This window comes from Pelophylax lessonae, assembly GCF_965119305.1.
Source record: "Pelophylax lessonae genome assembly, chromosome: 4".
Classification (NCBI taxonomy): domain Eukaryota; kingdom Metazoa; phylum Chordata; class Amphibia; order Anura; family Ranidae; genus Pelophylax; species Pelophylax lessonae.
Window position 1 is genome coordinate 675,968,201 of NC_138771.1, and position 14,177 is coordinate 675,982,377.

Sequence of the window (14,177 nt, forward strand, 5' to 3'; positions counted from 1 at the left end):
TACCGTTGTCTGGTCTGGTCTGATATTTTTTGGGATCCCCGTGCTTATTTTGTTGATTTTTCTGGGGAACCCCATGCTGTTTTTCTTTTTTTTTTTTTTTTTGCATGGGAGCCCCCTTAAAATGTATACAAACCCTGAAGTGCCTGGTATGAATTATGAGTGACCCCACAATGTTTTTTTTTTTTTTAGTCCTTGGCCATGTAAAGAAAGTCACTGGGGATTCCTGGCCAATAAATGAATGGGGCTGGGGGACATCACTGGTTGATAAGGGATGCAGTGGGTGCAGGCACCCACCACTTCCCTAACAACCCCTTAACATTTTTATAAACCTGAAGGGCCTGGTATGAATTATGGGTGAAAGAAAGCTGCCGGGGATTCCTGGCCAATTAATGATTGGAGCTGGGTGACATCACCAATTGCTAAGGATCCAGTGGGTGCAGGCACCTGCTGCTTCCTTAATAACCCCTTAAAATGTATACAAAACCTGAAGTGCCTGGTATAAATTATGGGGGGACAATGTTTTTTCTCCTAAATCCCTGGCCATGTAATGAAACCTGCTGAGGTTTCCTGGGCAATAAATTAACCGCTTGCCGACCGCCGCACGACTATTTACTTCCGGCAGTCAGCCCCGTACAGGCAAAACAATGTAGGACTACGTCGCTCGCCTACGAGCCTCTTGGGAGCAAGCGCGCGCCCCCTGGAGGTGCGCTCCCGCCCCCACTAGTTCACTAACATCCCCGCGCGAGTGACCGGCGACTCTGATGTCCGCCGGTCACTCGCGATCTCCCGCTGGAGAGGGAGAAAGGCAGGCGGCTGATGTAAACAAAGCCGCCTGTCATTCTCCCTGGTGTAACTGCAGAGATCATACGATCCTGCTATGTAGGATCGTATGTCTCTGTGGTTAAATAACAAGCCACGCCCCCCCACAGTTAGAATCACCCCCCTAGGGATACATTTAACCCATTGATCACTAATAAAGTTAACCCCTTCCCTGCCAGTGTCATTATTACAGTGACAGTGCATATTTTTTAGCACTGATTACTGTAGTAATGTCACTGGTACCCCCAAAAGTGTCAAAAATGTCAGTCAAGGGTCCGATCTGTCCGCCGCAATGTTGCAGTCCTGCAAAAAAAAAAAATCGCAGATCGCCGCCATTACTAGTAAAAAAAAAAAAAAAACAATGAAAATGACAAAAATCTTTCCCTTAGTTAGTAAACGCGATAACTTTTGCGCAAACCAATCAAAATACGCTTTTTGCAATTTTTTTTTACCAAACATAGGTAGCAGAAAACAAATTGGCCTAAAATGTTAAAAAATTTAGATTTTTACATTTTTTTGGGGGAATTTCATATAAAAAAAAATTTGAAAAATATTGTTATTTTTTCAAAATTGTCGCTCTTTTTTTGTTTATAGCGCAAAAAGTAAAAATCGCACAGGTGATCAAATACCACCAAAAGAAAGATCTGTTTTGTCAATTTAATTTGGGTACAGCGCCGCACGACTGCGCAATTGTCTGTTAAAGTCACGCAGTGCCGAATCGCAAAATAGGCCCTGGTCTTTGAGCAGGAAAATCCTCCGGGGCTAAAGTGGTTAATGTGACTGGCTGACATCATTGGTTGCTAAGGTTTCAGTGGGTACTGGCACCCACCGCTTCCTTAACACCCATTGGCAGAAGGAAGCTGTGATATATAGTAAAGAGAGGGAAAAAAGCTACTATATATGATGTTTGGATTCTGCCAAATGAGCTAAAAGTCTGGCATTCAAAAAATGTCTGGATAAGTAAAACTTTGAACCCGTGTTTGGTCTGAACCAGGAGCTCATGCATATTCTGGAGGACTTGCTGCTTCCACCCACTGCCATGCCACCAACCACTTCCTCCAATCTGCTGCTGATTCCCATTTTATATAGAGAGACTGACACCAAAGGCAGCGAATGTACCCGGATATGTCAGGGATTGGCCAATATTCAGTCTGGTGGAGGAAGAATCCCCAGTTCCCCCACACTATTATTATTATTATTATTATTATTATTATTATTATTATTATTATTACTATTATTATTATTATTATTACTATTATTATTATTATTATTATTATTATTACTATTATTACTATTATTATTATTATTATTATTATTATTATTATTACTATTATTATTATTATTATTATTATTATTATTATTATTATTATTACTATTATTATTATTATTATTACTATTATTATTATTACTATTTTTGTAGTGGTTGAAATTTTGAAGACTGATTCTAGAACTTGTCAGATTTCCTCCAGGGTGAGGAAATGGTTTTCTTGCCGAAATAAAGTGAGGTCAGCGGGTGAGGGGTCAGAGGATGGAAGAAGAACTTGATATAGATAAGAGAATCACAAAGAAACAATTTCTATATCATCCCAACCAGAGAGAACTCCAAACCACTGCCAGACACTGAGAGGACAACACCGAGACTACAAGGTGGGTGAGATAGGGGGGGGTGATGGGGGGCAGAGAGGGGGGGAAGGGAGAGTAGAGAAAGAGTAATGAGGGAGAGAGAGGGTGAAAGAAGGAGGGGACGGAAATAGGGGGAGAGGAAGGGGAGAGGAGAGGAAAGGAAGAGGGTGGGGGAGAAAGTAAGGGGGCAGAGATAGGGGGAGAAGAAGGGGAGAAGAAGGGGAGAGGAGAGGAAAGGAAGAGGGTGGGGGAGAAAGTAAGGGGGGCAGAGATAGGGAGAGAAGAAGGGGAGAAGAGAGAAAAGGAAGAGGGTGGGGGAGAAAGTAAGGGGGGCAGAGATAGGGGGAGAAGAAGGGGAGAAGAGAGAAAAGGAAGAGGGTGGGGGAGAAAGTAAGGGGGGCAGAGATAGGGGGAGAAGAAGGGGAGAAGAAGGGGAGAGGAGAGGAAAGGAAGAGGGTGGGGGAGAAAGTAAGGGGGGCAGAGATAGGGGGAGAAGAAGGGGAGAAGAAGGGGAGAGGAGAGGAAAGGAAGAGGGTGGGGGAGAAAGTAAGGGGGGCAGAGATAGGGAGAGAAGAAGGACAGAAGAGAGAAAAGGAAGAGGGTGGGGGAGAAAGTAAGGGGGGGCAGAGATAGGGGGGAGAAGAAAAGGTATTTTGAGAAGAGAATAGGGAAGAGAAGAAAGGGCAAAGATACGGGGAGAAGGAAAGAAGAAGAGGGGGGAGGAAGAAAGAAGGGAAGAAAAAGGGGGAGGAAGAGAGATGGATAGAGAGAAAAGCGGGGGGTGAGAAGGAGGGGGACGGAGAGTGGGGGAGAAGAGCAGGAAAGAGATAATGAAGAGAAGAAGGTGGAGAGAAAGAAAGAGAGAGAGAAGGGTAGAGGAATGCATAGAGGGGAGGAAAGGGAGAAAGAGAGAGGGAGTTAAATGAAAGAGGAGAGACAGGGGTAGAAGGGGGAGGATAATGGGGAAGGAGGAGGAGAAAGAGCGATAGGGGGATCAAAAAGGTAGAGAAGAGAAAGATGGGTCAAGGGGGAGCAGGGTGAAGAAATTGGGGAGAGGGAAGAAAAAGAGGGGGTTAAAAAGGAAGAGGAGAATGAATGGGGTAGAATGGGGAAGGGGGGAAGAGAAGCAGAGGGAATAACATAGGGTGAGAATAAAGGGGAAGAGGGAGGGGGAGAAATGGGGAAGGAAAGGTGGGGGGGGTAGAGAGAGGTGAAGAAAGGGAAGAAGGGGGGGATGCAAGAAGTGGGAGAGAATGAGACAGAAGGGGGGGGGGAGAAGGGAAAGGAGAAGAAAGGGAAGTTGGAGAGTGGTAAAAAAAGGGAAGAGAAAGGGGAAGAGATTGAGATTGAGGGATGGTGGGGGAGAAGGAAGGGAAAGAAGGGGTAAAAGGGGAGAAAGACTTGGCAAGAGAGTGAGGGAAGAGAGTGTGAGGAGAGAGCGAGGGTAAGAAAGGGGGGAGGGCTAGAGATAGGAGAAGGGAGAAGGGGGAGGAATATAGATGGATAGAGAGAAATGGGGGTGAGAAGGAGGGGGGAAGGAGCGGAGGGGAAGGGGAAAGAGAAGGAAGCGGGGGGGGGGGGGGGTAGAGGGTTGGAGAAAGAGAAAATGGGATGAGGAGGAAAAAGGGTGGGGGGGTGCAAGAAGTGGGAGAGAAAAGGAAGGAGGGAGAGAAATAGAGGGAGGGTGGAAAGAGGGAAGGAAGTATACCGTAACGGAGGAGGAGGACTGGAGGGAGAGAGAGAAATGAGAAAAGGGGGAGAGATGGGGACAGGATAGAAGGGAGAGGGGGGAGATAGAAGGGGGTGAGAAAGGGAAGAGGAGAAGCTGGGGAGAGAGAACAGGGAGGGGGGTGGGAGAGAAGAATGGAGAAGAGGAGAGAGAGGAGGGGGTAGAAGGAGAGGGGGGAGAGATAGAAAAAGAGTATGAGAGGGAGGAGAATAAGGGGGAGAGAGAGAATTAAGATAGAAAGTGGGTCTGAGGAGTGGGGAAAAGGGAAGAAAGAAGAAAGGGAGAGGGGGGTGAGAAGAGGAGGAGGACAGAGAGAGTAGATGGAGGAGGCAAAGAGTGAGAGGAGAGGGGGAGGATGAAAAGGGAGGTGAAGCGAAGGGGGAGAAGGAGGGAAAGAGAGAGGGATATGAAAGGGGAAAGAATGATGGGGAAGGGGGAAAAGGAGGGAAAGAGAGAGGGATATGAAAGGGGAAAGAATGATGGGGAAGGGGGAAAAGGATAAAGAGAGGGGCAGAAGAGAAGCGGGGGGGGGGGAGGAAGGAGAATGGGATGTGGAGAAAAAGAAGAAAAGGGGTAAAAGGAAAGGGAGGGAAAATGTAGAAAAAGGGCAAAAGAGGATGAGAAGAAAAGAGTAGGAAGGACAATTAAAAGTGAGGGGGGAGAGATGGTGGGAGGAAGGGGGATGAAGTAGCAGAGAAGAGGGGGAGAGAGAGACAAGGTGGAAGAGGGAGAGACGAGATGGGATGGCTCCAGAACAACATACTCAGAGGTGCTGGGAACTTTTAGACTTCCATATGTAGTCAGATGAAGGAAAACTTCATATAAGCCCAGGCGAGGCGGCTCCCACATGCAAGACTCACCTTGATGGGCACCCAACAATAGTTCCAACCACAGATCCTAGAAAGGAACGCCAGACCAAAGTCAGATGAAAGAGCCCAAAATAAATATAATTGTTGGTAGAAATAAAAAGTCATATAAAAACGTCCAACTCCTTTCAGGGGCAACACCCCCCCCCCTCTTCCTCAGAGCAAAGCAGAGGATTGAACTTGGATTGACTCCTCAGCAACTGCTGTCAAGTTGTTCCTTCATGAGAGGAGTTCAGTACTGGTTCTAATATAGATCTAATATATATATGGCTCTAATATAGATCTAATATATATATGGTTCTAATATAGATCTAATATATATATGGCTCTAATATAGATCTAATATATATATGGCTCTAATATAGATCTAATATATATATGGCTCTAATATAGATCTAATATATATATATGGTTCTAATATAGATCTAATATATATATGGCTCTAATATAGATCTAATATATATATATGGCTCTAATATAGATCAAATATATATATGGCTCTAATATAGATCTAATATATATATGGCTCTAATATAGATCTAATATATATATATGGCTCTAATATAGATCAAATATATATATGGCTCTAATATAGATCTAATATATATATGGCTCTAATATAGATCTAATATATATATGGCTCTAATATAGATCTAATATATATATGGCTCTAATATAGATCTGTGCAGTCCATCCAAGTTGTATCCTGTGTTGGGCATTGATGAATGGGGAAAGGATGGGGGTCTGCCTGGTAATTTATGGATCTGTCTGTCTTTAACAGAGTCTTCTACAGGACATGTCAGTGCGCTATAAGGACGTACAGCTTATTCAAGAAGACCCAACAACCAGCAACTGCCCCATGGGAAGCTATTCAAATTTCCAAGGTAGGAACCACCATACAGAGGTAGCGCTCACACCTGAAAGGGCCGTTTATTTGTGTCCTGGTTTTTTCCTACTAATGTAGTGGCAGCCAGGCACACAGCAACATTCACTCTTCTGTAAACAATCTAGAGATTCCCTTTTTCAAACTTTATTGCTAATTAAGTTGGATGGGGCTCAGGGGAGCTGTGGAATACTCTAGAACACAAGACAGTAATTCTGTCTTCTCTCTACAGCTACTTTCTAGAACAGTCCCTTGAGCAGTGAATGGACATCACTCTGGGACACTATAACAGATGTTCCAGGTCAGGCATGCCTTATTATTACTATTAGTGCCCCAGGGGTTAACAGCAGCAACAGCCACCCAGATCCTGCTCAGGTCTGTACTCGCAGTGCCCCCCAGGTACCTGGATGCCATCCTCCAGTCTTAGACAGACAATTCCTCAGTGAATGCTCCAGACTGGATCCCCAGTGAAGCTCCCCTCTTAGCTTCAGAGAATTGTAGCAGAATAGCCCCCCCCCCCCAGGTCTGCCACAGCTGGGACCTCGATGAACACATGTAGAATCTTCAGCTGTAATGTCCTTCAGGCTGGGAACTTCTCCTCCTCGACAAAAGAACACTGCTGCCTTAGGCTCCACGTGATTTATGCACTCTCCCAGCCACCTTCTGGGCACCCTCCTCCAGGAATTGACTGGAACCTCATAATAATTCAGGCTGTTTATTTGACTCTCCCAACCCAATATATTCTGGATACCTCTAGAAAAACAGGGGGGGGGGAGCAATCAACCCTGCAGAGCCCAGAACAGCTCAGAGTAATCGCAAACTGCTCAACTGATTACAGGAGAGCTACAAGAAATACAATTTACCCCACCTAACTAGCAACCTAACTTGGAGGGTGCTACACGGAGGGAAGTTCTCTCCCCCCCCCCCCCCGTCATTTGTTTGACAATCCCTTGCCTATTATCTTAGAAAATGGCCATTACCGTTTTTATTACCAGTCTGCTCTTATTGACTTCAATGGGGTTCGGATTCAACACCTGCAAAATAGTCATTTTTACTGAACTTGCCTCAAACTGAAGCTAGGTACATTCGTCTGATCCCTACTGCACATCAACCCAATATCGGGGAGTCCAAACACAACATGATCCATGCAACCATTTGGTCCTAAGGGTGTTCTATAGGGGCCAGGACATATCCCTTTGCATCCATGTGCAGCTGATAGTGCTTACTATAGGAAGGAATAACTCTCATAATACTTTGTATCTTATTATAGATATTACTTCTGATCTAAAATGAGAAAAGATTGCAGAAAGTTTCTGAACTTCAGTGTGTAAGGACCTCTGCTTCTATGCCTAATGTTGGCATGGTGTACTATACGCATACGTTATTTGGACAGTTGTCAACTGACTAGACCCATTAGCAGCATTTAGAACAGACAGAGTTGTGAGGTCTGTGTCTGGAATTGGACAGAGTTGTGAGGCCTGTGTCTGGAATTGGACAGAGTTGTGAGGCCTGTGTCTGGAATTGGACAGAGTTGTGAGGTCGGTGTCTGGAAATGGACAGAGCTGTGAGGTCTGTGTCTGGAATTGGACAGAGTAGTGAGGTCTGTGTCTGGAATTGGACAGAGTAGTGAGGTCTGTGTCTGGAAATGGACAGAGCTGTGAGGTCTGTGTCTGGAATTGGACAGAGTAGTGAGGTCTGTGTCTGGAATTGGACAGAGTAGTGAGGTCTGTGTCTGGAATTGGACAGAGTTGTGAGGTCTGTGTCTGGAATTGGACAGAGTTGTGAGGTCTGTGTCTGGAATTGGACAGAGTTGTGAGGCCTGTGTCTGGAATTGGACAGAGTTGTGAGGTCGGTGTCTGGAAATGGACAGAGCTGTGAGGTCTGTGTCTGGAATTGGACAGAGTAGTGAGGTCTGTGTCTGGAATTGGACAGAGTTGTGAGGTCTGTGTCTGGAATTGGACAGAGTTGTGAGGTCTGTGTCTGGAATTGGACAGAGTTGTGAGGTCTGTGCCTGGAATTGGACAGAGTTGTGAGGTCTGTGTCTGGAATTGGACAGAGTTGTGAGGTCTGTGTCTGGAATTGGACAGAGTTGTGAGGTCTGTGCCTGGAATTGGACAGAGTTGTGAGGTCGGTGTCTGGAATTGGACAGAGTAGTGAGGTCTGTGTCTGGAATTGGACAGAGTTGTGAGGTCTGTGTCTGGAATTGGACAGAGTTGTGAGGTCTGTGTCTGGAATTGGACAGAGTTGTGAGGTCTGTGTCTGGAATTGGACAGAGTTGTGAGGTCTGTGTCTGGAATTGGACAGAGTTGTGAGGTCTGTGTCTGGAATTGGACAGAGTTGTGAGGTCTGTGCCTGGAATTGGACAGAGTTGTGAGGTCGGTGTCTGGAATTGGACAGAGTAGTGAGGTCTGTGTCTGGAATTGGACAGAGTTGTGAGGTCTGTGTCTGGAATTGGACAGAGTTGTGAGGTCTGTGTCTGGAATTGGACAGAGTTGTGAGGTCTGTGTCTGGAATTGGACAGAGTTGTGAGGTCTGTGTCTGGAATTGGACAGAGTTGTGAGGTCTGTGTCTGGAATTGGACAGAGTTGTGAGGTCTGTGTCTGGAATTGGACAGAGTTGTGAGGCCTGTGTCTGGAATTGGACAGAGTTGGGAGGTCTGTGTCTGGAATTGGACAGAGTTGTGAGGTCTGTGTCTGGAATTGGACAGAGTTGTGAGGTCTGTGTCTGGAATTGGACAGAGTTGGGAGGTCTGTGTCTGGAATTGGACAGAGTTGTGAGGTCTGTGTCTGGAATTGGACAGAGTTGTCTTGATTGTCAGGGGTGGGAGTTCTGTGATTTCAATTTTATTCAGGAAAAATTCCTTTTGTGGTCAATAAAGTGCAGTTTTGGAAGAATACTTCTATTGGTGCCCATATCACAATTTTTCTAGTATATATTATATTTGTAGTATGCATTCCACCAAACTAAAGACACCTAGAGGAAAACTCAATTATTGTGATGACCTATAGATCCTTATACAATCATATTCTAAGAATTACACCCAACATAGAGAAATACCAACATTCACAAAGGAGCCCAATGCAATTATCTCTTTCAGGAGTCACCATGAACAGGTGGATCCCCCAACCCTCCTCCGGCCTGATCTGCTTTATGTCAGCACTGTGCACTGGGCTCCTCTTCATCACCATCATCCTCATCATCACCATCACACGTGAGTTCACCTCGCTCTCCCACCACACGCACCTCACATTCCATCCATTCATCATAAAAAACTCACCCCAGCATTCACACTACATTACCTGACCCCCCCCCCAACCACCATTCACACTACATTCTCTAGAAGCTCTCCCCCTTCCAACCTTACTAAATTCTCTGGAAGCCTTTCCCCCACTGTCCACACTACATTCTCTGGAAGATCTCCCCCCACTGTCCACACTACATTCTCTGGAAGATCTTCCCCCACTGTCCACACTACATTCTCTGGAAGATCTCCCCCACTGTCCACACTACATTCTCTGGAAGATCTCCCCCCACTGTCCACACTACATTCTCTGGAAGATCTTCCCCCACTGTCCACACTACATTCTCTGGAAGATCTCCCCCCACTGTCCACACTACATTCTCTGGAAGATCTCCCCCACTGTCCACACTACATTCTCTGGAAGATCTCCCCCCACTGTCCACACTACATTCTCTGGAAGATCTCCCCCCACTGTCCACACTACATTCTCTGGAAGATCTCCCCCCACTGTCCACACTACATTCTCTGGAAGATCTTCCCCCACTGTCCACACTACATTCTCTGGAAGATCTCCCCCCACTGTCCACACTACATTCTCTGGAAGATCTTCCCCCACTGTCCACACTACATTCTCTGGAAGATCTTCCCCCCACTATCCACACTACATTCTCTGGAAGATCTCCCCCCACTGTCCACACTACATTCTCTGGAAGATCTTCCCCCACTGTCCACACTACATTCTCTGGAAGATCTTCCCCCCACTGTCCACACTACATTCTCTGGAAGATCTCCCCCCACTGTCCACACTACATTCTCTGGAAGATCTCCCCCACTGTCCACACTACATTCTCTGGAAGATCTCCCCCACTGTCCACACTACATTCTCTGGAAGATCTTCCCCCACTGTCCACACTACATTCTCTGGAAGATCTCCCCCACTGTCCACACTACATTCTCTGGAAGATCTTCCCCCACTGTCCACACTACATTCTCTGGAAGATCTCCCCCACTGTCCACACTACATTCTCTGGAAGATCTCCCCCACTGTCCACACTACATTCTCTGGAAGATCTCCCCCCACTGTCCACACTACATTCTCTGGAAGATCTCCCCCACTGTCCACACTACATTCTCTGGAAGATCTCCCCCACTGTCCACACTACATTCTCTGGAAGATCTCACCCCCCCCCCCGTGCACTTTACATTCTCTGGAAGATCTCCCCCCACTGTCCACACTACATTCTCTGGAAGATCTCCCCCACTGTCCACACTACATTCTCTGGAAGATCTCCCCCCACTGTCCACACTACATTCTCTGGAAGATCTCCCCCACTGTCCACACTGCATTCTCTGGAAGATCTCCCCCACTGTCCACACTACATTCTCTGGAAGATCTCCCCCCACTGTCCACACTACATTCTCTGGAAGATCTCCCCCACTGTCCACACTACATTCTCTGGAAGATCTCCCCCACTGTCCACACTACATTCTCTGGAAGATCTCCCCCACTGTCAACACTACATTCTCTGGAAGATCTCCCCCCACTGTCCACACTACATTCTCTGGAAGATCTCCTCCCACTGTCCACACTACATTCTCTGGAAGATCTCCCCCTACTGTCCACACTACATTCTCTGGAAGATCTCCCCCCACTGTCCACACTACATTCTCTGGAAGATTTCCTCCCATTGTCCACACTACATTCTCTGGAAGATCTCCCCCTACTGTCCACACTACATTCTCTGGAAGATCTCCCCCCACTGTCCACACTACATTCTCTGGAAGATTTCCTCCCATTGTCCACACTACATTCTCTGGAAGATCTCCCCCCACTGTCCACACTACATTCTCTGGAAGATCTCCCCCCACTGTCCACACTACATTTTCTGGAAGATCTCCCCCTCACTGTCCACACTACATTCTCTGGAAGATTTCCCCCACTTTCCACACTACATTCTCTGGAAGATCTCCCCCACTGTCCACACTACATTCTCTGGAAGATCTCCCCCACTGTCCACACTACATTCTCTGGAAGATCCCCCCCCCACTGTCCACACTACATTCTCTGGAAGATCTCCCCCCACTGTCCACACTACATTCTCTGGAAGATCTCCCCCCACTGTCCACACTACATTCTCTGGAAGATCTCCCCCACTTTCCACACTACATTCTCTGGAAGATCTCCCCCACTGTCCACACTGCATTCTCTGGAAGATTTCCTCCCATTGTCCACACTACATTCTCTGGAAGATCTCCCCCCACTGTCCACACTACATTCTCTGGAAGATCTTCCCCCACTGTCCACACTACATTCTCTGGAAGATCTCCCCCCACTGTCCACACTACATTCTCTGGAAGATCTTCCCCCACTGTCCACACTACATTCTCTGGAAGATCTTCCCCCCACTGTCCACACTACATTCTCTGGAAGATCTCCCCCCACTGTCCACACTACATTCTCTGGAAGATCTTCCCCCACTGTCCACACTACATTCTCTGGAAGATCTTCCCCCCACTGTCCACACTACATTCTCTGGAAGATCTCCCCCCACTGTCCACACTACATTCTCTGGAAGATCTTCCCCCACTGTCCACACTACATTCTCTGGAAGATCTCCCCCACTGTCCACACTACATTCTCTGGAAGATCTTCCCCCACTGTCCACACTACATTCTCTGGAAGATCTCCCCCACTGTCCACACTACATTCTCTGGAAGATCTCCCCCACTGTCCACACTACATTCTCTGGAAGATCTCCCCCCACTGTCCACACTACATTCTCTGGAAGATCTCCCCCACTGTCCACACTACATTCTCTGGAAGATCTCCCCCACTGTCCACACTACATTCTCTGGAAGATCTCACCCCCCCCCCCCGTGCACTTTACATTCTCTGGAAGATCTCCCCCCACTGTCCACACTACATTCTCTGGAAGATCTCCCCCACTGTCCACACTACATTCTCTGGAAGATCTCCCCCCACTGTCCACACTACATTCTCTGGAAGATCTCCCCCACTGTCCACACTGCATTCTCTGGAAGATCTCCCCCACTGTCCACACTACATTCTCTGGAAGATCTCCCCCCACTGTCCACACTACATTCTCTGGAAGATCTCCCCCACTGTCCACACTACATTCTCTGGAAGATCTCCCCCACTGTCCACACTACATTCTCTGGAAGATCTCCCCCACTGTCAACACTACATTCTCTGGAAGATCTCCCCCCACTGTCCACACTACATTCTCTGGAAGATCTCCCCCACTGTCCACACAACATTCTCTGGAAGATCTCCCCCACTGTCCACACTACATTCTCTGGAAGATCTCCCCCACTGTCAACACTACATTCTCTGGAAGATCTCCCCCCACTGTCCACACTACATTCTCTGGAAGATCTCCTCCCACTGTCCACACTACATTCTCTGGAAGATCTCCCCCTACTGTCCACACTACATTCTCTGGAAGATCTCCCCCCACTGTCCACACTACATTCTCTGGAAGATTTCCTCCCATTGTCCACACTACATTCTCTGGAAGATCTCCCCCTACTGTCCACACTACATTCTCTGGAAGATCTCCCCCCACTGTCCACACTACATTCTCTGGAAGATTTCCTCCCATTGTCCACACTACATTCTCTGGAAGATCTCCCCCCACTGTCCACACTACATTCTCTGGAAGATCTCCCCCCACTGTCCACACTACATTTTCTGGAAGATCTCCCCCTCACTGTCCACACTACATTCTCTGGAAGATTTCCCCCACTTTCCACACTACATTCTCTGGAAGATCTCCCCCACTGTCCACACTACATTCTCTGGAAGATTTCCCCCACTTTCCACACTACATTCTCTGGAAGATCTCCCCCTACTGTCCACACTACATTCTCTGGAAGATCTCCCCCCACTGTCCACACTACATTCTCTGGAAGATTTCCTCCCATTGTCCACACTACATTCTCTGGAAGATCTCCCCCCCACTGTCCACACTACATTCTCTGGAAGATCTCCCCCACTTTCCACACTACATTCTCTGGAAGATCTCCCCCACTGTCCACACTGCATTCTGTGTAAGATCTCCCCCCACTGTCAACACTACATTCTCTGGAAGATCTCCCCCACTGTCCACACTGCATTCTCTGGAAGATTTCCTCCCATTGTCCACACTACATTCTCTGGAAGATCTCCCCCCACTGTCCACACTACATTCTCTGGAAGATCTCCCCCCACTGTCCACACTACATTCTCTGGAAGATCTCCCCCCACTGTCCACACTACATTCTCTGGAAGATCTCCCCCCACTGTCCACACTACATTCTCTGGAAGATCTCCCCCTCACTGTCCACAATACATTCTCTGGAAGATCTCCCCCTACTGTCCACACTACATTCTCTGGAAGATCTCCCCCCACTGTCCACACTACATTCTCTGGAAGATCTCCCCCCACTGTCCACACTACATTCTCTGGAAGATCTCCCCCCACTGTCCACACTACATTCTCTGGAAGATCTCCTCCCACTGTCCACACTACATTCTCTGGAAGATCTCCCCCACTGTCCACACTACATTCTCTGGAAGATCTCCCCCCACTGTCCACACTACATTCTCTGGAAGATCTCCCCCACTGTCCACACTACATTCTCTGGAAGATCTCCCCCACACTGTCAACACTACATTCTCTGGAAGATCTCCCCCCACTGTCCACACTACATTCTCTGGAAGATCTCCCCCACACTGTCAACACTACATTCTCTGGAAGATCTCCCCCCACTGTCCACACTACATTCTCTGGAAGATCTCCTCCCACTGTCCACACTACATTCTCTGGAAGATCTCCCCCTACTGTCCACACTACATTCTCTGGAAGATCTCCCCCCACTGTCCACACTACATTCTCTGGAAGATTTCCTCCCATTGTCCACACTACATTCTCTGGAAGATCTCCCCCTACTGTCCACACTACATTCTCTGGAAGATCTCCCCCCACTGTCCACACTACATTCTCTGGAAGATTT

General features: G+C 47.4%; 1 protein-coding gene across 2 annotated transcripts in view; it reads left to right on the forward strand.

Moving 5' to 3' along the window:
- The first annotated feature begins 2,339 nt into the window (after positions 1-2,339).
- The window catches only part of LOC309553408 (C-type lectin domain family 10 member A-like), a 78,946-nt gene continuing 67,108 nt past the window's right edge, over positions 2,340-14,177 (forward strand). The window contains exons 1-3 of one of the 2 annotated variants that reach the window (XM_082254589.1): positions 2,340-2,466; positions 5,821-5,921; positions 9,018-9,131. In XM_082254589.1, the coding sequence (XP_082110715.1) occupies positions 5,834-5,921; positions 9,018-9,131 (202 nt within the window). In that variant the 5' untranslated portion in view covers positions 2,340-2,466; positions 5,821-5,833. The remainder of the gene's footprint in view (positions 2,467-5,820; positions 5,922-9,017; positions 9,132-14,177) is intronic. The other variant, XM_082254588.1, reaches the window with a different exon arrangement.